Source organism: Suncus etruscus, chromosome 6 (assembly GCF_024139225.1).
Source record: "Suncus etruscus isolate mSunEtr1 chromosome 6, mSunEtr1.pri.cur, whole genome shotgun sequence".
Classification (NCBI taxonomy): domain Eukaryota; kingdom Metazoa; phylum Chordata; class Mammalia; order Eulipotyphla; family Soricidae; genus Suncus; species Suncus etruscus.
In genome coordinates, this window is record NC_064853.1 from 106,370,519 (window position 1) to 106,397,973 (window position 27,455).

General features: G+C 39.7%; 1 protein-coding gene across 1 annotated transcript in view; it reads left to right on the top strand.

The window, feature by feature from the left end:
• The first annotated feature begins 330 nt into the window (after positions 1-330).
• The window catches only part of ATP13A3 (ATPase 13A3), a 74,330-nt gene continuing 47,205 nt past the window's right edge, over positions 331-27,455 (top strand). Inside the window, exons 1-6 of the mRNA XM_049775920.1 lie at positions 331-340; positions 20,838-20,933; positions 21,888-22,061; positions 23,137-23,319; positions 23,813-23,883; positions 26,012-26,092. Coding sequence (XP_049631877.1) covers positions 20,883-20,933; positions 21,888-22,061; positions 23,137-23,319; positions 23,813-23,883; positions 26,012-26,092 — 560 coding nt within the window. The 5' untranslated portion in view covers positions 331-340; positions 20,838-20,882. The remainder of the gene's footprint in view (positions 341-20,837; positions 20,934-21,887; positions 22,062-23,136; positions 23,320-23,812; positions 23,884-26,011; positions 26,093-27,455) is intronic.

Consider the following 27,455-nt stretch of genomic DNA (forward strand, 5'->3'; position numbering starts at 1 on the left):
GGAGCACCTACCCCCCGTCAGGCGTGTGGTGGGGATCAAGGGGGGCCCGGCGGGAACCCCATGACCCGACCCAACCCAACCCACGCCCCCCAAACCCGTCTGTCTCCTCTCCGGCTCTGCCCTGGCCCACCACCCACTCACCCCCTTTCTCCTCCCAGCAGCGGCTGGTGGATGAGGGGGTCCCCGCAGTTGGGTTGGAACTCTGCAATTTTTGGATTGGAGTGACAGGTGTTCTTTCTTTTTTTCTTTCTTTCTTCCTCCTTCCCGCAGATCTGACGGACAGACGGACTGACGGACGGACACCCCCCCCCCCCCGAGCTTGGCGGTGTGGACATCCGAGGTATGAATCACTCCCGGAATGATCTGCTGGTTGTAATCATCAGTGCCTTCCAGCTATATTTAGTGGTTCCCCTGCCCGAGTGCCAAATGAATGGCTGTGGAGTCGTAAAGCTAGCCTAGGAGCCTCAAGTTTGTATGTCCTGCAGGTAGATGTTCTTCTGCACCGGGAAAAACCTCACTTCATGGGTCTCAAGGGTTTTCAAACGTGTAAGTCAGAAACGTAGGGATTGATTTACCAAAGGTCTGCCAAGTCAGGAGTTTGGAAGATCATTGCCAAAGAGACACTAACTTCTTGTCGTTTCTCTCTCTCTCTCTCTCTCTCTCTCTCTCTCTCTCTCTCTCTCTCTCTCTCTCTCTCTCTCTCTCAGATTTATGCTGCCTTGATGCTCTGGTCACTCCTGGCATTTTTGTGACCTCTGTGTGTACAGGTTTTCACAGATACGTGCATACCGTGTTTCTAAAGATTGTTATTCTAAGAAATGAGCAGTGAGCAGTGGCACAAGCCATCCTTTGGAACTTGGTTTTTTATCTCATGGTCTGGATGATTGTGGAAATAGGAATTGTGTACATGTGAATAGCAAGGTGGTTGTAAATTCTAAAGTATTGGGAGAAAAAATTTCAAAACGAGCTTGATTACTTGGCTTATCTAGAGCTGGATCATATTCATTGGCATTCTTGGCAACTTACACTAAATTACATGAATATTAAATGGGAACTCATGTGACTTGATCATACATTGGACAGGATTTAGCAACTTAGACTTACTAAGAGATTAATATCTGAGACTTAAGCCAGTTCATGGTGATGGTCTTTTTACTTATTTATTTATTTTTGAAGGGGGGGCCACATTTTTGGGAGGGCCTTAAGTGCTGCTTAGGGCTTACTTAGTCCTGGCTTTGAACTCAGAAGTCACTCCAAGTGGGCTTGAATCATTATGGAGTGAGTGCCAGGGATCAAACCCAGTTCCACTGTATGCAAGGTATCCCCCCCCCCCTTACTATATCACTCCAGCTTTCTTATCGTAAAAGAGATGACCTAACTTCTGACCTTTACTTAGTACATCACGAGACTGTTTCTGTCTCAGTGATGAACTGTATTCTGAATGTGCCATATAAGTCATCTGGCAAAGAAATAGTGTTATTGAGCCTTTGGTTTTGGAAAATAGTTCATGTGAAAAGAAGGTAATAGATTGATGGAGAGAGTGAATCTGAGAGTCATTAGAACCACATACTAATGAGCCCACCTAGCTAGCGTAGGTTACTACGATAATCAAGGGCATAATTGAGTTTTGTTACTTAAGTTTTGTTGATCTTCATGCTAGAAGAGAGTGAAATAAGAGGATCAGAATTTGGGGCCGGAGAGATAGCATGGAGGTAAGGCATTTGCCTTTCATGCAGAAGGACAGTGGTTCGAATCCCGGCATCCCGTATTCTGAGTATGGAGCCAGGAGTAACCCCTGAGCACTGTTTGGTGTGACCCAAAAACAAAAACAAAACAAAACAAAAAAAAGAATCAGAATTCAACCATATATTTGAAGATAGAGGCAAAAAGTTTAAATGGATTTGAAATGATTTAGTCTAGGTATTTATAAGGTGAAATTGGAGCCAGAGAGAAGCATGGAGGTAAGGCGTTTGCCTTTCATGCTAGAAGGATGGTTTGAATCCCGGCATCCCATATGGTCCCCCTGTGCCTGCCAGGGGCGATTTCTGAGCATGGAGCCAGGAGTAACCCCTGAGAGCTACTGGGTGTGACCCCTCAAGAATTTTTTTCATTAAAAAAAAAAAAGTAACGAAGTTAATGAATGGTAACTAGTGATTATAAAAGTTATATTAACATTTTGTATTGGATTAACTGAAATTTGAGTTATAATCATACTATTAATTAGAAAAAGTCACTATTGTAATAGTTAAAAAATCTTATATAATTAGAAGGGAGAAAAGTGGAATGAAGTGTATTGTCTAAGAGTGAGGAAAATTGATGCAGAGTGCTGAACAGTTTTTATCAAATGAATTTCCAGAGAAAACTTTACAACAGATTTTCTAGTAATATCCTTCACTCAGCTCATGTTGGTAATCTTTAGCTATATCTGAGATGACAAAATATTAACTCAAATAGCAAACTAAGACTGCCAAATTAAAAAGAGAATTTTTATCACCATAGATGTGTATAACCTTGCATGGTGAAAGACCCTATGTTGATGACAATCATTGTCTCCCCAAATATAAGTATGTAGTATGTAAAATATATCTTTTATAGAATACACATTATTTACACATATGTATATAATATGGGCTTAGACATCACAAGGGTCTACCTCCTTTAGAAATGACATGAAAACATGTCTTGAGAGTTAAAGATGAGGGGCCGGGCGGTGGCGCTAGAGGTAAGGTGCCTGCCTTACCTGCGCTAGCCTTGGACGGACCGCGGTTCAATCCCCCGGCGTCCCATATGGTCCCCCAAGCCAGGAGCGACTTCTGAGCGCATAGCCAGGAGTAACCCCTGAGCGTCACCGGGTGTGGCCCAAAAACCAAAAAAAAAAAAAAAAAAAAAAAAAAGAGAGTTAAAGATGAAAATGAGGTTTCAGCTTTTACTGTTACCAGAGACCACTAGTACTATAAACTGAGAAATAGAAAGAAGTAGCATACGTTTGAGTAACATGTATGTGAGATGGGAGGAATAAAGAGAGTTATGGTGAATCTCAATAAAAATTTCTCATGTTGGTTTTTTTCACATAACTTGTAGGTCCTTTAAATCTGTTAACTCAGATCCTAATTAGGAAACTTAATTTTTATTTATTAAGAAAACTTAATTTTTATTGTGTATATACACACATGTATACACACACACACATGTGTGCACACACACACACACGCTCCCCCCATTGGCTCTTAAGTTATTCCTGGCTCTGTGCTCAGAAATTACTCTTAGTCGTCTCCGGGAACCATATGGGATGCTAGGGATTGAATTTGGGTCAGCTGCATACAAAGCGAGCCTGCTGTGCTATTGCTCAGGCCCCCGATTAAAGATTTTTGTTTGTGTGTTTGTTTGTTTGTTTGTGGGGGCACACCCTTGTGACGCTCAGGGGTTACTCCTGACTATGCATTCAGAAATCGCTCCTGGCTTGGGGGACCATATGGGATGCCAGGGGTTCTATCCTAGACTCAGTCTATCCTAGGCTAGCTCCAGCAAGGCAGATGTCTGCCTTACAGCTCCGTGACACCGCTCCAGCCCCAATTAAAGATATTTTTTAATTCACCTTTAGATCATGCCTTAGCTTCATATGTTTCTCCTAACCTTATTTATACATGTTCTTTGGTATATCTGGTGCTGGGGCTTCACACTTGCAATACAATTGTTATAGAGCTGAGTTGCACCTTTGACCTTTACAATGTATGTTTGCTTATGATTCCCTGAAGTTTCTCTTAAAATCTGTTTATTTTCTCAAACATGAAGTTAAGTTTTACTTACAAGCCAATGTTAATATAGTTCTTTTTACTAAGTAAAATGTACAGTACTATAGATAGGTCAAAATTTTTGAATGACTAGATCAATCTTAAATTTTTTTTATTTTTCCACATCCAGTGACACTCAGGGGTTACTACTGGCTATGCGCTCAGAAATGGCTCCTGGCTTGGGGGATGCCGGGGGATCGAACCAAGGTCTGTCCTAGGGTAGCTCGGGTAAGGCAGTCTTACTGCTGGCACCACCGCTCTGGCCCCAATCTTAAATTTTTATTTAAGATATTTATTTTATGGGCCCTTTTTGTAAATACTGTCTAAAGAATTGGTTGTTAAATAGTTTTGAACTAGCCCGTGGTTGTTCTCTATTGTTGAGAATAGATGAAATACATGATATTTTTTGTTTGTTTTGGGGCCACACCTGGGCTTACTCCTGGCTCTGCCAGGCTCTGGGGACCACATGAGTGCCAAAAATCGAATTTGAGTTGGCGGTGTACAAAGCATACTTCCTACTCACTCCAGCCCTTGAACTGCATGATTTAATTGGGCTAATCATCTTTTTTTGTTTGTTTTGGGGTCATACTCAGGTGCACTCTTGGCTCTGAGTCCAGGGATCGCTCTTGGTGGGGCTCAGGACCCCACCATATGTGGTACTGGGAATTGAACCCAGATAGGTTGTATGTAAGGTAAGCTTCCTACCTGCTATACTATGGATCAATCCCAGGTTAACCTTTTTTGGAGGGGTTGGAGGTGGGGTTTGGGGGTTTGGGCCATATTTGGCTTTCTCCAGGCACTGTCTAAGGAATCACTCCTGGTGGGCTCAGGAGATCAAACCTGGGTCAGTCAGACTTATGCAAAGCAAGTGCCCTACCTGTTGTACTATCTCTCCTGTCCTTCAGGTTAATTATCCTAATGGGCCTTTTTTCCTAAATCATTTTTCTCTGGTGTAATTCTTAGTAAATGACACGTTCTCAATTTCCCTTAAAAATGGTGACAGTTTTTGTAAAGCATAAGAATTATGATTTTTGCAGGTAGTAAGTTGGAAAACTTGTTTAGAACTTGGTCTTCTTTTAAGATTATTGACATTATCCATGTTTTTCTCAGGTCATATAAGACCTTTCCGTTTTCAACTGCTTCTCAGTGACCACCTGTGCTCCAGTCACTGTTTGAAGCTAGAGAGAAGTACTGGGGTTAAGGCATCTGTTTTGGATGCGTCTGATCCCAAATTTGACTTTTTTCAAATATTTTTTTTTTGACTTTATTGATTGATTGGTAGGTTGTTGATAGATAGGTTGTTGGGCCACACCCAGCGGTGCTCTGGGGTCACTCCTCTCTGTACTCAGAAATCGCCTCTGGCAGGCGGGGGGTGGGGGAGACCATATGGGATGCCAGGAATCAACCAGGTCCCTCCCAGGTGGGTCGCATGCAAGGCAAATGCCCTACCGCTATGCCATTTCTCTGGTCCTGCAAATTTTATTTTTGAACCACGTGGTCCTCTGGGCTCTGCTGGCAACAACCACTGAACACAGTGCTGGGAGTAGTTCCTAAGCACTGCCAGTTGAGGCTCAACTTCTCTTTATCTAAAAATGACCTTTTTGAGAATACCTAGAGTTTCTCACCTTTGTACTTATATAGGTGGTAATGCTGCTTGGATTCTTGTTCTTTGCTGTTCTTCTCTTTATTAATTTGCTTAGTGAGTGTTACATCCTTAATTAGTTCTATATTTTGACTTTTTTCTCTGTGCTCCCATTGCTCCTGTGATAACCATTTTAGTGCAGTATTCAAACTTTTTGTTTGACATATATTTTCTTTCTTACTAGCCAGCCACCAGACTTTGCTCCTTTAAGTCAGAAATTTAAATGTACAAAAGAAATTTACATGTTGTAATTTCCAACAATATAATGGCACATGGAGATAGTGTCATTATAACTTTTTTGGGGGGGACCGTACCCTGCAGCTCTCAGGGGTTACTCCTGGCTCTGCACTCAGAAATTTCTCCTGGTCAGCTCGGGGGTCCATATGGGATGCTGAGGATTGAACCCTGGTCTCTCTTTAGTCAGCCTCGCGCAAGGCCAAACGCCCTACCACTGTGCTATCACTCTGGCTCCTAACATTTTTTTTTAAGGGTGGGTTTCCTCAAGCAGTGCTCAAGTGGCTTTGGGTTTACACCTGATCATACTTAGTCTGGCCTGCTCAAGCCTAACAGAACTGCAAACTCTGGGCCCAGCCCAGTGGTTAACCATGTCATGCTGGGGATAAAACCTGGGACCTCCTCATGATAGGTATACACTGCTCCCTTTGAGCCATCTCTCTGCTCCCCAATAGATGACTTTTTATGAAATCAGTATGATAATAAACAATGGTTCTTGCTAGAGTATTATTTATTATTACTACTACTACTACTACTACTACTACTACTACTACTACTACTATTTTTGGTTTTTGGGCCATACCTGGTGACACTCAGAGGTTACTTTTGGCTCTGCGCTCAGAAATTGCTCCTGGCTTGGAGGACCATATGGGATATCAGAGAATCGAACTGTGGTCCGTCCTAGGTTTGCGTGTGCAAGGCAAACGCCCTACTGCTGGTGCCACCGCTCCAGCCCCTAGAGAGTTTTTTGTTTTTGTTTTTGGGCCACACTCGGTGACACTCAGGGGTTACTCCTGGCTGTGCATTCAGAAATCGCTCCTGGCTTGGGGGCCATATGGGATGCCGGGTGAGTGAACCATGGTTTGTCCTAGGCTAGTGTGGGAAAGGTAGACGCCTTATCCCTTGCGCCACCGCACCGGCCCCTACAGTGTTAATTTTAATGTTTTATAGCTTAATTATGAGAACTAGTATACTTGGATAGCATCAGGGCTTTATTTGCCATTTCTCTCTTTTTGGGGATATGTGTGTGGGGGTTGTGGCTTGTTTTGGTCACACCGGTTTACTCCTGGCTCTGCACTCAGAATTACTCCTGGCGGTACACAGGGGAACATATGGGATATGGGGAATCCAACTCATGTCAGTCACATGCAAGGTAAACATCCTACTCACTCTGTTATGCTGGCCCCTTCTTCGCCATTTCTTAAATGAAGCAATGGTTAAGATAAAGGTACTGTTTTAGAGGAAATAGAGAACATGTTAGTGAGAGTTTTCTGTTCGTAATAATGAAACTTCAGGAATCTCTGTGGTTTTCTCAGTGTAGGCAAAACAGCTCTATCTCTGCTAGTGCATCTCCTGTTGCTGCTGTGGAGTAGGTGGAGAGAGGGAATGGAGTCATTTCAGGGATGCTCTGTTAAGAAGACTGCGAGCCCTCTGTGTGCACATCAGCTCAGTGGTGGAATTGCTTGTCCACTTATCTCCCATTACTGAATTTGTTGTTGTTTTTATTTAGTAGATTTGTATTAGATTTCTCAGCTTAGAGAAGCTATAGTTCATATCATGACTTTTTTTTTTCTTTTGGTTTTTGGGCCACACCCGGCGTTGCTCAGGGATTACTCCTGGCTGTCTGCTCAGAAATAGCTCCTGGCAGGCACGGGGGACCATATGGGACACTGGGATTCGAACCAACCACCTTTGGTTCTGGATCTGCTGCTTGCAAGGCAAACGCCACTGTGCTATCTCCCCGGGCCCCGACTTTTTTTTTTTTTTTTTTTTTTTCATTTCATGACTCTTGAGAATGACTTCATTACATTTATTTATTTTATTTTTTGGTTTTTGGGTCACACCCGGTGGCATTCAGGGGCTGGCTCACACCTGGCTCTGCATTCATGGAGATAGTGACATTCTAACTTTTTCTTTTGGCCACACCCAGCAGTGCTCAGGGGTTACTCCTGGCTTTGTGCTCAGAAGTCGCTCCTGGCAGGCTCGTGGTACCATATGGGATGCTGGGAATCAAACTGGGGCCTGTCTTGTGTTGGTCGCGTGCAAGGCAAATGCCCTACCACTGTGCTATCGCTTCAATCCCTCTTGATTACATTTCGAGGAAGTGTTTGATAGGGAGGAACTGTGTAATGGTAGGGGGGGATAGGAGGACTACGTGGAACCACAAACGACCCTGGAAATGAAGACTTTGGAGAGTAAGAGAAAGGACCATAAAATCAAAGAGGAACCCTTCCTCACACTCTTGGCTTGTCTATCTCACCTCTCTGTTAACAATGCTGGTTGCTGGCCTGGTTCTTTTTTTTTTTTTTTCCCTAAAGGTTTTAATTTGTAAATCCAATGTTGTGGAACATAGGAGAAGTCCTCTGCTGGGAGATGGATGGATCGTTAAAGTATGAAGAGAGGATACTTTGTCAGGGTCTGAAGGAATACTTTAGCCAAACTAATGTTGAAGAAATAACGAAGATAAAGGAACATGGCATGAAATAGGAACTACAAATTGTCTTCTGTATAATGGGTATAAGATGTTTAAGAGGCCCAACGATAACTCATTATTGCTGATTTGTGGATTATGGGGACAATTCATTGGGACCAGATTCTGAGGGTTTCACATGACTGCCAATTCATTATGATTTTGCCCTTGGAACCCAATTAGTTGTCTTTCCACTCAATTCTCCATGGTAAGGAAACATTGTATTATGCACTATAAGTCTTTAAAATCTTTGATAGTGAAGTAAACACCTAATTTTTTTAAATCCAATATCTTTCTTCAATTTATATGAGTAAGGGGTAAGTTTCTGTGGGGAGTTGGTGTGGAGGAGGACCCAAACCTTGCTGTGTGCATACCACGTGGTGTTGGCGATTGAACCCGGGATTCACATTTATAAAACATGTGCTTCAGCTCTTAAAGTCATTTCCTTAGCCCCCTAAAATAATTTTGCGGAAGCCTTACAGATAGGGAACAGTGGGAAGCTGTTCAAGTTTCAGGTCTAGAGCACAGGGGTTTTAGAGTACCTGCTTTGCAACATGTGGTTACATACAAATCTCCAGTGTCCCACTTGCACTGAGCTTGAGCCTAGTAGCTCTGCTGTCTGAGCCCAGGAACTGCTGCCTGTGATTCTTGGTACTGCACATTTCTGATTATATCATAGTGAGGTATGTCTGAACACCACGAAAAGCGTTGCAAAAGAACCAGGTGTGGCCCCTTAGCACAGGGTCAGGTGTGGTACCCTCTCCCCAAAAAGGAGTGGCATGTGATTCCAGTGAGCACTGAATATAGAGATTTGTAAACATCAGGATGGCAAGAGGAAGGAATTACAACCTCTGGAAAACATTTGCATGATCACTGCGTGACCCTGGTGAGTGAGCAGCACAGTCATAACTTGCCTTAGAGAAAAGTACGAGGCTGGCAAGCATGCACGTAAGCACCACACGAGAGGAAAGCAAACCTCTTTGTGCACAGGGCTGAGTCTGTCAGCACTGTGGCCAGTTGTGTGACCTGGTGAGCACCAAGGGGTGGGGAAGGTGGGGGAGGAGAGAGAGTGTTTGCATCTTTGCAATGTCAACAGCAAAGGAACAAGTAAAAATTGTTTTCCTTTTTGGGTTATATGGTAGATTGGTAGAGTTAGGGATTAGACTATTCCATGTAGTATGAGGAGGATACTTATGAATGTGCTTGAGGAAAGTGCTCCAACCCATTGAGCTGTCATCTGCCCAACTCCCCCACCTTATATTCCCCCTATTCTGAGAGACATTTTAAGCAAAAAAGGGAAATGTCATATCTAGTGGTTATTTAGGTTCGAATGAGAGACTAGAAAAAGATCAAAACCTATGGGGTCGGAGAGGTGGCGCTGGAGGTAAGGCATCTGCCTTGCAAGCACTAGCCTAGGATGCACTGCCGTTCAATCCTCTGGTGTCCCATATGGTCCCCCAAGCCAGGGGCAATTTCTGAGCGCATAGCCAGGAGTAACCCCTGACAGTCAAACGGGTGTGGATCAAAAAAAAAAGATCAAGACCTAAGTTGAGACATGCCAGTGTAGGGAGAGTACAGTGAAGTGGGTTCGAGAAAGATAGAAATGATAAGATTTTCGTCTTCAGCTGGGTGTAGAATAGGTGGGTAGAAAAGAATTCCTTTCAAATGGTTGACATGGTCTCAGACGGATTATTCTGAAAGGAGAAGAGACAGTGCTGATGGAGGGCCAAATAATTGGATAAAATGAATGAATGCATTGGATTTAGCTGTCTGCAAACCTGGATAAGGTTGAATCTGAGTTTGGGGTTTAGTGGGGAGATCAGTACCTAAGATTGGTAGTTGCTTCCATTTCGAGTGTTGACCTTTGGAGTTGTTACTCAGAGAAGCCTGGTGAATATTAATAATTAAGAAGTGCGCAGAGGAAGTAGAAGCTTGACATTCTGGCTACCTGCCCTATCGGTTGACCTACTAAAATGTGAAGGTATCATTTTGGCAGAATTATTGGTAGGAGAAAAGGTCATTTGAGGGCCATCTTGGGACCTTTATCGCTGTTTTCTTTTTTTCTTTTTTTTTGGTTTTTGGGCCACACCCGTTTGACGCTCAGGGGCTACTGAGCTATGCGCTCAGAAACCGCTCCTGGCTTGGGGGGACCATATGGGACGCCGAGGAATCCAACCCTCGCTCTGTCCTACGCTAGCGCTTGCAAGGCAGACACCTTACCTCTAGAGCCACCTTCCCGGTCCCTTAATCGCTGTTTTCACATTCATTATATATCACATTTTTGAGCAATAGTTGGTTTACAAAGAAGTTTTGGAAATAGTCCTGAAAATCGATGCAATGTCATTTTCCTTAATTATTGTTAAGGAATTTTGTTTGTTTGGGGCCACATCCAGCGGCGCTCATGGGTTACTCCTGGCTCTGCGCTTAGAAATCGCTCCTGGCAGGTGTAGGGGACCTATATAGAATGCTGGGGATCTCTCTCTCTCCCCTCTCTCTCTCTCCTCTCTCTCCCTCCCCTCTCTCTCCTCTCTCTGTCTCCTCTCTCTCCTCTCTCCTCTCTCTCTTTCCTCTCATCTCTCTCTCCCCTCTCTCTTTCCTCTCTCTCTCTCCTCTCTGTCTTTCCTCTCTCTCCTCTCTCTCTTTCTCTCTCTCTTTCTCTCTCTCTTTCTCTCTCTCTCTCTCTCTCTTTCTCTCTCTCATTTCATGCTGCTTTAAGACCTCCAAAGCCCTGTTGGAAACTGAGCTGACACTGACCCACCACCTCAGCCACAGTTAAGTCCAACTGCACCGAGAGTCTGTGTCTGTGGCCCCGGGGAGCTCATTGTCCCTCTGGCCAGCACCCCGGCTCATGCCCCTGGTTTCTGCGCAGCTCACCCTGGCCCCGTCAATTCCCTAAGCGGCATCACCTCCTTTGGGCCTCTTCAGGGCATGTTTGAGGGAAAGGGCCCGAGAGGTGGCACTTAAAAGTAAAAAAAAAGAATGCTGGGGATCAAACTCTGTGAGCTGTGTGCAAGGCAAATGCCCTACCTGAGGTGCTATTGCTCTGGCCCCTTGATAACGTTTTTTGAGATAAACTCACTCCACTTCTGATTTTATAGGGAAAGTGAAATATGCTGATCTTGGCTAAAATGTTTTTTTCTTGTTTTAAGAGATTGTTGAAGTTGGGGAAGTACAGTGCTAGAAGACTTCCCTTGCATGTGGGAGGCCCTCGAATCCTCTCCCAGCAACACAAGGAATAGAAAGAATGTTTATTGATAAAGGTTAGATAAAGTAGGTGTAATGCCTATATTTATAAACTGAACCTGTGTTGGTTATTATGGTTGGCACAGAATTAGATACATTGAAAAAGCTCATTGTGGATTACAGAATGATCACAGGAAATTGGAAAATTCAGGTTTCTGTAATGATCGTACTATGATGTATTCAGCCGCATGTATTCTATCAGTTTGTGAACTTCATCCTCTCTTTGCCAGTGTTGGAACGCCATCTAGTGGTTCAAAGTGCTACTGCAGGCTCCATGCAAGAGCAATACTTGTGAAGGTCAAATCCATTGTGGTTAGACTATATCACGAGTTACAGTAGAGAAGTTGAAATCAAGGCAGGCAAAAGGAACTTGTAAAACAGTGACTGTTGCATTAAACGTCATTTAAGGACTTTCATTTTGTTCTCTAACTTTATGTTTTGTAATTTTGGGGTAAAGTTGTGAACCTTCTGTAGTCTTCCAAATTGAAAATGAATGTGGTATATTTTACTTATGTTTATAGGTGAACTAGTTTGATAAAATAATCAAATTTGGGTCAAATGTGAAAGAAATATAAAATACCATAGTCAAACTGTAGATTAATAGAAATGTATTTGTTCTGGGAGTCTTCATAATGATTGTTACTGTACCTGAGGCCAAACAAAGGGTCAAACCCAGGTAAAGAAAATGGTACGGGGCCCGGAGAGATAGCACAGCTGTGTTTGCCTTGCAAGCAGCTGATCCAGGACCTAAGGCGGTTGGTTTGAATCCCGGTGTCCCATATGGTCCCTCGTGCCTGCCAGGAGCTATTTCTGAGCATATAGCCAGGAGTAACCCCTGAGCACCACTGGGTGTGGCCCAAAAACCAAAAAAAAAAAAAAAAAAAAGAAAATGGTACAAGCAAAATGAAATACTTTGGAGGTTCCTCAAACTTCACACCTAAGTTTGATCAGTTACTGTAGAATTAGATGATAGTTATCACCTTCCCCGTTGCCCTTTATATTAAAAAATACTGTGTAGGACTGGAGTAATAGTGTAGGGTGTTTGCCTCGCTTACACACAGTCAACCTGGGTTCTGTCCCCGGAATCCCCCGAGTCTGCCAGTAGTAATTTCTGAGCCAAGAGTAACCCCTAAACTCCTGAGCACCGCTTGGTTTAGTCCACAAATCAAAAACAATCAAACAAAATTTAAAAATAATATGTAGGGGCCAGAGTGATAGCATAGTTGTAGTGCGTTTGCCTTGCAAAAAGCCAACCCAGATGGACTCGGATTTCGACCCTTGGCATCCCATATGGTCCTCCGAGACTGCCAAGAGTGATTTTTGAGCAGTCAGGAGTAACCCCTGAGCACCATGAGGTGTGACCGCAAAACAAAAACCAAAAAACCCCAAACAAACCAAAAAATAGAATAGTAGGGCTGTTTAACATAGCATTATAGTCTCTTCCTTTACTCTCACCAAACACGCTGTCTTTACCAGTACTGGCGCCAGTTCATTAATTTTGTACTTTTGGGTGCTAGGGGGTTCCTGAGCTTTGGAGTCCACACCCTTACTCACAGCTTAGTCTAGGTTTGAGGCTCATGCAGTACAAAGAACCAAACCCAGGGCCTCACAGGCAAGGCAAGTAAGTGTTCTACCACTGAGCGAGCCACAAATGGTCCTTGAGCATTTTTATTATTTTAGGGTTTTTTTGGTTTTGTTTTGTTTTTTGTTTTTTGTTTTGTTTGTTTCTGGGTCATACCCGGAAGCGCTCAGGGATTACTCCTGGGTCTGCACTCAGAAGTTACTCGTGGCAGGCTCGGGGGACCATATGGGATGCTGGGATTTGAACTGGGGTTGTGTGCAAGGCAAATGCCTTACCACTGTTCTTTCATTCTGGCCCCCCTTTTTAAGGCATTGATAATTTTCTTTCTGGGAAGGAAAGGTCTTTTCTAAGTCTTTTATTCTGTTAGCTTTGAATATTCTGGAGTTTTGGTTTATCATGGTAGGCCTATTTACTGTTTACCTATTTACTGTTGTCTGCAACATTTTTTTCTTTTTGGTTTTTGGGTCACACCCAGCAGCACTCAGGGGTTACTCCTGGCTCTATGCTCAGAAATTGCTCCTGGCAGGCTCGGGGGACCATATGGGATGCCGGGATGCAAACCACTGTCCTTCTGCATGCAAGGCATATACTTTACCTCCATGCTATTATCTCTGGCCCCATTGCAACATTTTTCATAGCAGACGGCAAAGTTTTGAAATCAGTCTAGTAATTAAAACTTTTTTTTTTAATCCAGCAATCTCAGGGGTTACTTCTAGCTCTGTGCTCAGGAATTTCTCCTGACTGTACTTGGGGGACCATATAGGATGCCGGGATTGAACTCAGGTTGCTTGCATGCAAAGGCAAGCCCTTACTCACTGTATTATCTCTTCAGCCCCAATTAGAACACTTTCATAATGCATCCTTGGATATAGAATTTTGAAAAGTCACGTGAAGATGATTTAGAGGGGTGGGAGGTTGGAGAAAGAGTGTAGTGGTTAGGCCTTATGGCTGACCTGGGTTCAATCCCCAACATCCCATATGATCCCCTGAGTATTGCTAGGAATAATTACAGAGTGCAAAGCTAGGAGTAAACCCTGCACCAGCAGGTGTGGCCCAAATTTCTATCCTCCCATAAAAAGATGATTTAAAGGAAAGTATAAAAGTTTTTAGGTCAAAGTAGCTTGAATAAATAAAAATTATTCATATAAGCATTTTTAAAAATAGCTAATTATACAAATATTTTAAAATAATATACAAATATTTTTTCACAAATTTTCTTTTTATAAGTACAACAGATAAAATATTTTCCCTTTTTTGTACTATATAATTTTCTGTAGTGCTCAAAGATTTTCTCTAATGACACTTTCTACAAGGAGTTTCTGAGGAAAAGGTTTGAGTTTAAACAGTCTGCAAATCTGATGTTAGAAAATTTAAAATTAATATTACCCCCAAGGTAGATAATTACATTGTCTTTTCTAATTAGAACTTTTGTTCTGATGCTCACATTGTTTTTGAAACATACAAAAAGGTATGCTTATACAAAGACTTACTTTACAAATGTAAATACAGTTTGAGTTTGGTGTATATTGGATACAATGGTTTTCCTTAAGCCTAAACACAGAAACAAAAGCATGTATTATAAGAGAAAGTTCAAGATGGGAAGTGATAAAATGAGGTATTGAGTAGAGCTTTGTTAAAATTTAACTGGTATCCTTGTAAAATTTCCATGTATTCATTAAGTTATATTATGTCATTCTTATTGTTAGGAGCAGATTGGAAGTGTTAAGTTCTGCCCTCAGAGAGAGTTGCCAGTTTGGCTACAGTAGTTGGGAGACTGAACATTTTAAAAAAATTATTTATATAAATATTTGTATAGCTGATTATGATTGAGGTGGTTTTGCGAATAAAGTTTTTTACATTATTTTTTTGCTTTTGCTTTTTGGGTCATAAAATCCCTGGTGATACTCAGGGATTATTCCTGACTCTGCAATCAAATTATTTCTGGTGGTGCTTGAGGGACCATGTGGGATGCCGGGGATTGAACCTGAGTTAGGCATGTGCAAGGCAGAGTCTTATCCTGCTGTACTCAGTTTTTGGCCCTCAGCAAAGTGTTTTAAAGATCCTTTAGCATATGCAGCACAGATAGGATGCTGAATATTTTATTTTTGGATATTAGGATGACCTATGATTCAATACAACTGAAATAAAATGTTCAAATATATTTAAAAAATCAAAGGGCTCAAATTTTAAAACCTCACAAAAATAGCAGTTTTTGTATAGCACAAATAGCACAAAAAGCACACAAAAGTAGCATTTGAAAATTATTTAAGGGCAAGAGGGAGCTCAACAGCAGATTCCTTTTATACTCATAGTTTAGTTGTCTTTTTCTTTTTCTTTCTTTTTTCTTTAGTCTCAGTGAAGTTAGCAAGTAGAAAATTTTCTACTGAAGTAGAAATTAAATTAGAAATATATTATTGGGCCAGAGAGATAGCATGAAGGTAGGGCATTTGCCTTGCATGCAGAAGGACGGTGGTTCGAATCCCCACATCCCATATGGTCCCCCGAGCCTGCCAGGAGTGATTTCTGAGCGTAGAGCCAGGAGGAACCCCTGAGCGCTGCCGGGTGTGACCCAAAATTTTATTTATATATGTGCACAGCGGTAGGGCATTTGCTTTGCATGCAGCCAAACCAGGATGGAAGGGGGTTTGGTTTTTGGTATCTCATATGGTCCCCAAGTCTACCAGGAGCGATTTTTGAGTTCAGAGCACTGGTGTACCTCCTCCCCAATTCCCCCACAAAACCACAACAAAAACATATTAAATATATATATGTATCTATATATAATATGTATTATGTAATATATAATTTATATAGCTATATATTATTGCTTTGTTCAGAGTCTTTTTCATTGGTTTTTGTACCACTCATGCTTTGCTAAGAAGCTACTAGGTAACTCAGTGCTTGGGACTGTTATGGAGACCATGTGGTACTAGGCCTTGAGTCTGGATCTCCCACGTGAAAATTGTGTACTCTAGGACTTTGAGCTATCTCCCGGTCTTTAAAGTTAAGTTTTGTTTTTGGACCATATGAGGTTTTCGAACCATATGGGTGCCGGGGGAAAAACCCAAATCAGATGAGTACAAGGCTACACCATATGCACCTGTTGTCCTCACTATCTCTGGCCCCCTAGCCATAAAAGTTTTACTTAAATTGTAGAACCTGTCTTTCTTTTTCTTTTTGTCCAACTCAGAGCCTCACACAGTGAGTTGTAGTATTTGCTGGAATCGCACACTTAGTTGCGATACTGGCACATATTGTAGGTTGTAGTGTGGTAGAGGTCACACATTTTTTTTGTTGGCAGCAAGGATCATAAGCAGCTGTACCACTGGGACTGAACTCATGTGGGTCAGATTTGGAGTCATCTGCCACCAAATTGAGAAAATCCTCACACTTTTACATTCCTGTTGTTATAGCTCATGAAAAACAGCTTTGAAGCAAAAATAAGTAAGAGATTTGAAGAATTTTATGTCCATTGAGGCTATCTCATCTTGTTTAGGAAATGAGATCTAACCCTTTTGTTCTAGATTAAAGTACTATACTTTTGATAATTCTTAGGAATGGTGTAATGTGAAAACAATATGTAAATTCAAAGTGTAGCTTTAACTTTTTTTTTTTTTACTGTTTTATTTCTTAGCTTCATTTTGCCCTGTGCTGCTGTTTTTACTCAACACACACACACACACACACACACACACACACACACACACACACACACACACACACACACACACACACAGAATCAAGTTCATTGTAAATTCAAGGAAGGGTTTGGTTAAGTACAATAGCCTATAAGCTCCTTGCTGGTCAGATAAAATCAAAATTCAGGCATACACTTAGAATTGGAACTTCAGCTAGCTAACCCAGATAAGTGTTAGGAGATCTACCACTGGCAGTCAGATGGCAGAATGTATTTTCTGGAAACTCATTTTTATCATAAAACTAGTAAATTAAGAAATCCAAAATTTGTCTTCATTATTGTGAGAGCATTTTTGTTAGAAAATTCTCACTTGAATGAATGTTTATGCTTTTTTAAAAATTAAGACCCAGCATTGCCAGTATCATCATTTGGGAAGAATGGTTATATAGTATGATTGGTAAGAAATTTCTGTTTATTGATCTAGACATTGACTTGATTTTAACAAATCATTTGTTATTTCTTTAGTTCATTGAACTTTAGAAGTTTGATGGTTTGAAGGTTCAAATGTTTTAGTTGTTAAATAAGGATAGTGGAATAGTATTTAGTATATATTGATCAACAGTATATGTTGAAATACGTTTATAGATTTTTATTGCATAGTTTGAGAAACTTAAGTCTTTCTATTTAAAACATGTATTTGATTGCATTATGTTTGTTTTAAATGTAAATTGTGATTGTTTTACTCATTTTTTACTGAAAATATATTTTTTATATTTATAAAATTTATATTTATATTTGTATATATATTTGTGTGTATATATATATATATATATATATATATATATATAAAATCCCTGAGTATCACAAGGGATTTTGTGACCCAGTATATATATAAATATATATATTTGTATATATTTTTGAATATGAAAAGTGATATATATTTATATTATATAAAATTTATATTTATAAAATACATATTAAAATATATATCTACTGAAGATATAATAAGGATGAAGGTAATAAATGTTAAAGCAAATAATGGTTTTAAGAGCCATTTTTGCTGTAAATTATATAAAATATTTTAACTTGGTTAAATGTAGTAAGACAGGAGTTTCGCTTTATAAAAGTTAAAAGCATGCATGGTAAACTTTTTAAGAAGTTACACTTGTTGGGGCCGGAGAGATGGCATGGAGGTAGACCATTTGCCTTGCATGCATAAGGACAGTGGTTCGAATCCCGGCATCCCATATGGTCCTCCCGAGCCTGCCGGGGGTGATTTCCGAGTGTAGAGCCAGGAGTAGTCCCTGAGCGCTGCCGGGTGTGACCCAAAAATCAAAAAAGGAAATAAAAAAAAAAGAAGTTACACTTGTAAAGAAGAGTGAAATGATATGGCCCAATAATTGGATTTTGGAAAGTGTTGATAGATTGTGATAGTGTACCATGTGCAATTAAGATCATTTCAAAGTAATTGAAATATATTTTGCAGTTGTCAGTTTTTAACTAGATAGTACATTAAATTATAGTTATGGGTTAAAAGGTGAAGTTGGTCAAGAGTTATTTGGGGAAAGCTTTTACATGGTTATGACTTTGTGAACTTAAAACATTGAATTTTAATGGTAATTCCCTTTTGGGAGGAAATAGAATATGCTTATTTATCCACTCCAACAACTTATGTATACGTAAGTGTTTTTTTTTTAAGTTTAAAGACGAGTGAAAATTACAGTAAAACCCTATAGTAAGAGTATGTGGCTAGGACTTGAGAGATGTTACAGTGGCTAAAGCACTTGCTTTGCATATGACCTGCCCCTATTTATCCCTGGCACCTGATAGTTTCCAGAAGCATAGCCTGGTGTGTCTCTTACTCCTTCCAAAGAGTGTATGAATAATACCTGGTATATTAAAGGTTAAGTCATAGAATTTGGGACTTATCCAGTTAGATTTTTCAAGATGTGTGGCTGTTGGTGTCAGAAATAACTTAGGAAAAATTTTAAGTTTCAAATGGCTCACTTTTTGAGTTACTTTAAAACCTTATGTGCGTAATCTTTACATAATAAAAAATGGGAAAAATAGTATAGTGAATTCTTTTATATCCATCACTTAGCATTTATCAACTCATGGATGGATGTTCCCTGACAATGTTTTATTTTTTGAATTTTTGGGCCACACCTGGGAATGCAAAGGCATCACTCCTGAGAGTGCTATCACTTCTGGTGGCGCTAGAGACCATATATGATTCTAGTGATTAAACCATGGTCAGCCACATGCAAGGCAAGTACCTTTATCCCAGCATGATTTCTCTGACTGATAAAGATACTTTTTAATTACAATTTTTTAATTAAAAAAGTTTTCACTAAAACATTAACATTTTTTGGATTGGAGTGCTAGTATAGTAGATAAGAGACTCTTGCTCTTCATGCAGGTGACCTGGTTTGATCCCTGGCACTCCTTATAGCTGCCGAACACATAGGAAGTGATTCTGAGCCAGGAAGGTATAAGCCCTGGTCACAGCTGGGTGTGACCTCAAAACTAAAAACCAAACACCACCCCCCAATATTTAAGTTGATAACTCTTTGATATTACTAAATAAAATACAACAAAGTATTGAGTAATGTTTTTTGTTTTTTTTTTGAAAAAATGTCTTTATTTGGTTTTGGGGCCACACCTGGTGGTGCTCAGGGGTTACTCCCTGCTCTGTGCTCAAAAATCGCTCTTGGAAGGCTCCGGGGACTATATGGGATGCTGGGAATTGAATCTGGGTCGGTTCCAAATCAGCTGTGTGTGAGGCAGATCCTCTACCACTGTGCTATCTCTCCAGCTCTGAAAAATGTCTTTTACAACAAAAATAAAATTCATTAGTTTTTAAATTGAATTGTTTATGTATTACTGAATACTTAATTACTGAATATTTAATTGGAGTTTGTATTCTAGTGCAAATAAAATATTTGTTATGGACTGAGGAGAAAGCTCAAAATTGGGAGAACCTAAATTTGATCTGCTGTGTATACCTCATGGCCCACATAGGTATCCTCTATTAAAATAGGTTTCTTTATTAGAAATTTGTAAATGGGCTAAATGAATTTTTTTCTAGCTAGACATTGGGGATAGATACAATCAGAAAATGATTTGATGCACATGGAATTAGTCAGTAAGGAAGTGAACTAAATGATCTTGTGATCATTCTTAGGTTTCAACACTTGGTCAGAGATTGACATTCATGTAAGGTGTTTCATAGTTGTTGGTTACTTAATTTAGTAATCCCTAGAATTGGGTTAATTTCACTCTACAGTATATATTGTCTCTACAGTATATATTGAGCAGTAAAATGAGTTGTGAAAAATAATTTTTCCTTAAGATGGTTAGGCTAGGTAACTTATTTTTTTGTTTGTTTGTTTTGTAGTTTTGTTTTTGTTTTTCAGCATCACCTTGGTGATCTTTGTGGGTTACTCCTGGCTCTCCACTTAGGGATCACTTCTGGCAGTGACCAGGGGACTATATGGGATGCCAGGAATTGGGGATCAGGCCAGCTGTGTCCAAGACAAATGCTCTTCCTGTACTACCACTCCAGCCCAGTGCTAGGCAATTTCTGTGAAGATTCAGTTGTAGTTTCAGAATTATTTTGTAAAAAGAGTAATACAAATGAATGAAATACTCAAGTTTTATAATAGTATGCAAGTTCAGGAACTGCCATTGCATATGTTCTGCCAACCACCACTTTAGAGACTACTTAAATGTAAATTAATCTTTCATATATGTTTCACAACAAGAAATTTTCCATAGGCCAGGGAATAAATAGCTCAAAGGTCTGGAATGTATAGTTTGTTGTGTGTGGAAGGCCTTGGCTCAGAACCCACTGTAAACTGTTGGGAGAGCTCCAAGAACCAAACTAAAAAGTATTTTTCATTAGCAAGTGTTCTTCACTGCTTTAGAAGAAATAATTTTTAATCAGAATAAAACAAAAACAAAAACAAAAAAAAACTAGACCTGGCTGTGTTCAGGTCTGTATTCCAGTCTTTGTGCTCCAGGATCATTTTTGGTAGTGCTCCAAGGACTGCTAGTAGGAATAGAACTGGGTCAGCTGTGTACAAGGCAGGTGCCTTACCCTTGTAATATCTCTATAGTCCCATACCCAAGTAATTTTAAAATAACTCTTTAATGTTTTAATAGACAACTGATACTATGCAATTATATAGTTGTCAAAATATTGAATAATTACTGACATTCATTTTTTCTCCCCTCAGTTATCATCTGTTCTGAAGCACAAGATCTTTCAAACCATTGTAGATATGGACAAAGAAGAAAGGAAGACTATCAACCAGGGTCAAGAAGATGAAATGGTGATGAGTTTTTATAACTTATAAAATGTGAAGGATTATATAATTAAGTATACCAGGGTAGAGGAAAGTAAATACATTTAAAAGATAGCAAAATCAGGGGCCGGAGAGATAGCATGGAGGTAAGGCGTTTGCCTTTCATGCAGGAGGTCATCTGTTCGAATCCCGGCGCCCCATATGGTCCCCCGTGCCTGCCAGGAGCAATTTCTGAGCCTGGAGCCAGGAATAACCCCTGAGCACTGCCGGGTGTGACCCAAAAACCACAAAAAAAAAAAAAAAAGCAAAATCATTTCCTCCTCTTGGCTGATTATATGCCACAATGTAATTATTAATTTTAGTATGAGTCCTTTTTCATCTGTGAATTATTAAAGCTTAGAAGTATGTTTGCTTTATTTGTTTATTCATTGAACTACCTGCTCAACATGTGGTTCCCAGAATACTACCAGGAGTGATCTCTGAGCACAGAAGCCAGGAGTAAGCTCTGAGCATTGCAAGATGTGGATGTGGTGTCCCCACCCCACCCCCCATTAAAAGATTTCTAATTTGGGGGCTGGAACAATGTGAGCAGAGTGTGTCTGGCATGCTGCCAATCCTGGTTGGCTCCCTGATATCTCATATGGTCCTCAAGCACTGACAGGAATAATTCCTGAGTACAGAACCAGAAGTAACTCCTGAACACTTCCAGCTGTGGCCCCCAAAACAAAACAAAAACCAAAAGATTTCCAATCTTGCATTATAAAAATGTTTAAAATCAGTTGGATTAAAAAAAAAATTCAATGCTAGGGGTATGGCTCAGTATTATTTTGACTGGGAACTTGCTCAAATCAAAAACCTAAAGATCAATTTAAAGGTTGTAAAAGTGTGTGCAATTTATGTAATAAGATAATAAAAGCTATCTGGAAAACAAAAAATTCTTCAATTAATCTCATTTAATGTGTTATCACTTTGTTCATACAGGAAATTTATGGCTATAATTTCAGTCGCTGGAAGCTTGCCATAGTGTCTGTAGGGGTGGTTTGTACTGGTGGTTTTCTGCTCCTTATCCTCTATTGGCTGCCTGAGTGGCGGGTGAAAGCAACCTGTATTCGAGCTGCAGTTAAAGACTGTGAAGTGGTGCTGTTGAGAACTACTGTAAGTCTGTGTATTTGCTTGTAGATTATTTAGGTAGTAAAATAGTGTTTTTTGTGTGTACTTCGTTTAAAATAATATATGAGTAGATTATCATGGTTAGGATAAAATGAAGAATATGAATTCCAGCATTAAAAGAATTGAGGCAGGGGCCAGAGTGATGGCGTAGCCATAGGGTGTTTGCCTTGCATGCAGCTGACCCAGGACAGACCTCGGTTCGAACCCCAGCATCCCATATGGTCCTTCAAGCCAGGAGCAATTTCTGAGTGCATAGCCAGGAGTAACCCCTGAGTGTCACCTGACGTGGCCCTAAAACCAAAAAAAATATTTTTGAGGCACTGTGATTTACAATATTTCTCGTGATAGGATTGTAGACACGCAATGCTCCAACATTATACCGTGTGTGTCTACCAGAGTGCCTCTCTGTGTGTCCTGTCCTGTTGTGTTGTAGTCATGTCTTTCTCCACACTCCCTAGTCCCAGTCTTGATAAGCTCAGTTCTGTAGAGAAGTTCTCAGGTTTTGTTGCCTTTGGCCATTTGTTATTCTCTTATTTTTCTTTATATATAATGACCACTAGTGGGATATAAAAAGAAAAAAAACCCCTAGCATTCTGAATGCATCTGTCTGAAGTGAATTTTATCAATAATAGTTGATCAAATACACCCCATTTTTGTAGAATTTGATACAGTGAGATTAGATATTTGCGTGTCAAGGTGACTGGTCATTAAGATGACATATTTCTTAAATTTCTTCTTTAGACCAGTTTATTTTCTACTGTGTCATCACAGAATACTGCATACTTGGTGTTCGTTTCTTCTAGTGAGGATTATTTTGTGAGCCTCTTTCTTAGGCTCATTATGTAAACAGGAAAATTTACTTATGGTCTTTAAGGGCACAGTGTATCAGTGAACTTATATAATGAATACTTAGTTTGAATTTCTGCATCTACATGAAATAGATTCAATGGTTAGTCCCAGGGGTGATACTTTTTCAATGAGATATGAGTAAATGATATGTAAGGAAAAATAAAAATATAGGCATGTTTAATAATATGATCGCCTCTTTTTTCTCCTTTAGGATGAATTCAGAATGTGGTTTTGTGCAAAAATTCGCTTTTTATCACTGGAAACACACCCATTTTCAAGTCCAAAGTTTGTGACTGATAAGATTTCAAATGGCCACGCTGTTCATTTGTCTGAAAATCTTGCTGAGGAGAACAGGCTTGAAATGAGCAAATATTCACAGACTCAATCACAGCAGGTATTGTGCTCTTAGTAGTCGAGCTTCTCTGAAAACCTGGCATTGGGCGTTGCATTTTATGCTGTCGTGAATGACTTGGGATTTTGTGCTTTTATCACTTTGAAATAAATTTATAGGAATATAAAATATCTATTACTGTGTATGTATGTGTGTGTGTATATATATATAACTATTAGAAATAGACAACTTGGGCCCGGAGAGATAGCACAGCGGCGTTTGCCTTGCAAGCAGCCGATCCAGGACCAAAGGTGGTTGGTTCGAATCCCGGTGTCCCATATGGTCCCCCGTGCCTGCCAGGAGCTATTTCTGAGCAGACAGCCAGGAGTAACCCCTAAGCAATGCCGGGTATGGCCCAAAAACCAAAAAAAAAAAAAAAAAAAAAAAAAAATAGACAACTTTCCTAGATATCATTTTAGTTTTGATAGGTTATGTGATAGATTTGTGATGGTAAATTTAACTGTTGTTGCTTGTTTTTTTAATGTGTGTTCTACAGGTTCGTTATTTTACCCACCATAGTATAAAATATTTCTGGAATGATACCCTTCAAAATTTTGACTTTTTAAAGTAAGTGCATTTCTTCTGATTTGTATTTTGAACGAGTTCTAGGCAGAAAAGAGTTCATTGTAGTTGATCATTGGTACATTTTTAAATTGTATGACATTATTTGCACTTCTCTTTGTCAATAACTCCATGATGTCATTTGTATACTAATTAAACATTAAATACACATATGCATAAGTGCATGTGGGCACACACACCTATTATTTGTACATTTGCAAAATTATATAGAAGAATCAGTATAATCCCAAATCTGCCACTTGTCTGTCTGTCTGTCTGTCTGTCTGTCTGTCTCTCGTTCTCGCTCTCACTTTGCTCTTGCTTGCTCATCATAAGGCCACCCCAGGCAGTGCTCTAGGCTCCATGTGGTGATTGCTAGGGATCGAATTTTTTGCATGCAAAGTTGAGCTCTTGGTGCCCCCACCCCCCCTTTTTGGAGGGTTTATCTCTAAGTGAATTTTAGAAACATCTTATATCTTATTTCTGTCCATTCATGATCATCTCCAGTTTGGCTATAGTTTCATCCATTTGTAGCAGAGAAATAGATTGATGGACAGTCAGAAACTTCTCTTTGGAGAAACGTGGGACATAGTCAAAATGTGGTCAATCAGGGTAGGAAAAGTTGGAGAAATAACTTAAAATCTACATTTTTATAGAGGCTCCAAGTTTACAAATATATGAAAGTATATTATTTTTTATAGCTATTTATAAAATGATTATAAGCATTAAGATTGTTTGCAAGTGAACAAACATTTAGATGATGGGGCCGGCGAGGTGGCGCTACAGGTAAGGTGTCTGCCTTGCAAGCGCTAGCCAAGGAAAGGACCACGGTTCGATCCCCCGGCATCCCATATGGTCCCCCCAAGCCAGGGGCGATTTCTGAGCGCGTAGCCAGGAGTAACCCCTGAGCATCTAACGGGTGTGGCCAGAAAAACCAAAAAAAAAAAAAAAAAACATTTAGATGGCTTGCAAGTGACAAAGAAGATATACTCATGCCTGGAATTTTTCCACTTTAATATATGAAAGTATATTATTTTTATAGCTATTTATAAAATGATTATAAGCATTAAAATTGTTTGCAAGTGAACAAACATTTAGATGGCTTGCAAGTGACAAAGAAGATATACTCATGCCTGGAATTTTTCCACTTTATATATGCCGAAGAGTTTGAATATTTTGGAATGGACGAGGACATTTCAACATGCATAATTCTGAAGATTATTTCTATTTTTAATCACTGCCATTTAAAAAATTATTTTCAATTTTTGGGCAACACTTAGCTGTGCTCAGGGATGATCCTAGCTCTGTATTCAGTAGTCACTTCTGGAGGGCTGAGGGGACAATATGAAAGGCCTGGGTTGTTTAGCTGCAAAACAAGCACCCTACCTGCTGTACTGTCTCTTTGGCTCTAAATCACTGCCATTAAAAACAAAACAAAACGGGCCGGCAAGGTGGCGCTAGAGGTAAGGTGTCTGCCTTGCAAGCGCTAGCCAAGGAAAGGACCACGGTTCGATCCCCCGGCGTCCCATATGGTCCCCCCAAGCCAGGGGCAATTTCTGAGCGCGTAGCCAGGAGTAACCCCTGAGCATCTAACGGGTGTGGCCTGAAAACCAAAACAAACAAACAAACAAAAACAAAAAAAACAAACAAAAAAAACTTGAAGTTGATTTCTGCTGTATTTAGTGAAGTCATTACTTCAGAGTAATCATTTGGGATACTGGGAAACACTTTTCTGCTGTACTATCTCTCTGGCCCAAATTTTAACTTATATTAGACAGTGGTTAGTTATGAAGCTAAGATTTTTAAAAGATAGAAAGACTTAAGTTCTTTAATTAGTTTAGTAACACTTTTGGTTTTGGCAAAGTGTTAAAGGCTAATATTTAAGAAGACAAAATATTGAGTCAACTCATGCATACGTTGGGTAACTTTAGGCTGTTGTTTTGAAGAAGATATTTTATTAATATTTTACGAATTAAAGATTTGGAATTGCTCATTGATGACCTCAAAAATTATTTTAGGGGTTTCTATTTTGTAAGGAAGATAAGCTTTAAAATCTGTGATAGAGAAAAATGAGTTATTAATAATTTTGGATATATTTAACTTTGTTTAAATTAAAAACTTTGAATTTATTTAGGGGACTGGATGAAGGTGTTTCTTGCACTTCAATATATGGAAAGCATAGTGCAGGACTGACAAAAGGGATGCATGCATACAGGTAATTTTTATTGAACTAAAGTTAGATCTATTAACAGTTCTTAAATAAAAACAGTAGTTACCTTTTTGCCTATATTGTACATACATATAGTTAAGTACTAGAGATAAAGTAGTTGAGGATGATGTTTGTTTTAAAGTAGCAGAATGTTTATACTATATTTTGAAGTTGATATTACTGAAAATGTACTGCATTTTATAAATTCTAAGGTGAACATTTTTCTGAATTTTAACATGTCTATAATGGAAATGTGTTATATTTGGTGGAGTGTCATCTTGACAGCATTAAAAAATCTTTTTGATTGTACATGAAATAATAGTTGTCTTGAAAGTAATTGCATCTTAGATTTTCTGAATCAGTTACTATAAGCACAGACTTAATTTTGTCACAGTGAAACTAATTTGGAAGATATCTTTTAAATTTTATTTAAATTTATTTATAAATATGTACATATTTTTGAGTCATATCTAGTGATGCTTGGGGCTTACTAGTGGTTCTGCACTCAGGAATCACTCCTGGTAGTACTCAGGGGTACATATAGGATGTTGGGAATTGAACACAGGTCATCCACATGCAAGGCAGGCGTCTTACTTACTGTAGTATTGCTCTGGCTCCTGAACTTAATTTGGGGGGGGGGGGGGCACAGTCAGGGATTACTCCTGGCTATGTGCTCAGAAATTGCTCCTGCCTTGTGGGTACCATATGGGACGCCAGTGGATTGAACCATGATCCATCCTAGGCTAGTATTTGCAAGGCATACGCCTTGCCTCTAGTGCCACCACTCCGGCCCCTCCTGAATTTAATTTAATATAATTTAATTATTTTCCTTTTTGGGTGTTCCTGGCAATTCTCAGGGGTTACTCCTGGTTCTTTACTCAGAAATTAGTCATAGTGGTGCATTCGGGATGCCAGGGATTGTACCTGAGAATGCAAGGCAAATACCTTATCTACTAAACTATCTCTTCAGGCCTTGAAGACACCTTTTTCAACATTGTTATTCTGTTAAAGTCTAAAAATATACCACAGTCTTATATTTTATTTATTTTTGTTTTTTGGGTTATACCTGGTAGTGCTTAGGGATTACTCCTGGCTCTGTGCTCAGAAATCACTCCTGGCTGGCTAGGGGACTGACCGTGTGGGATGCCGGTAATCAAACCCAGTTCCATCTCGGGTCAGGGCATGCAGGGCAAACACCTTACCGCTGTACTATCACTCTAGCCCTAGTCTTAACATATTTTAAAGATAAATGCTTTTTCAAAGTAGAAATTTTCTTATACTATACTATGTGCTTTCCTAGTGTTAAAGTCTTAAAAATTTCACTTATTCAGACTTTATACTTCATAAAAGTCAAGGATTACTCTTTTCT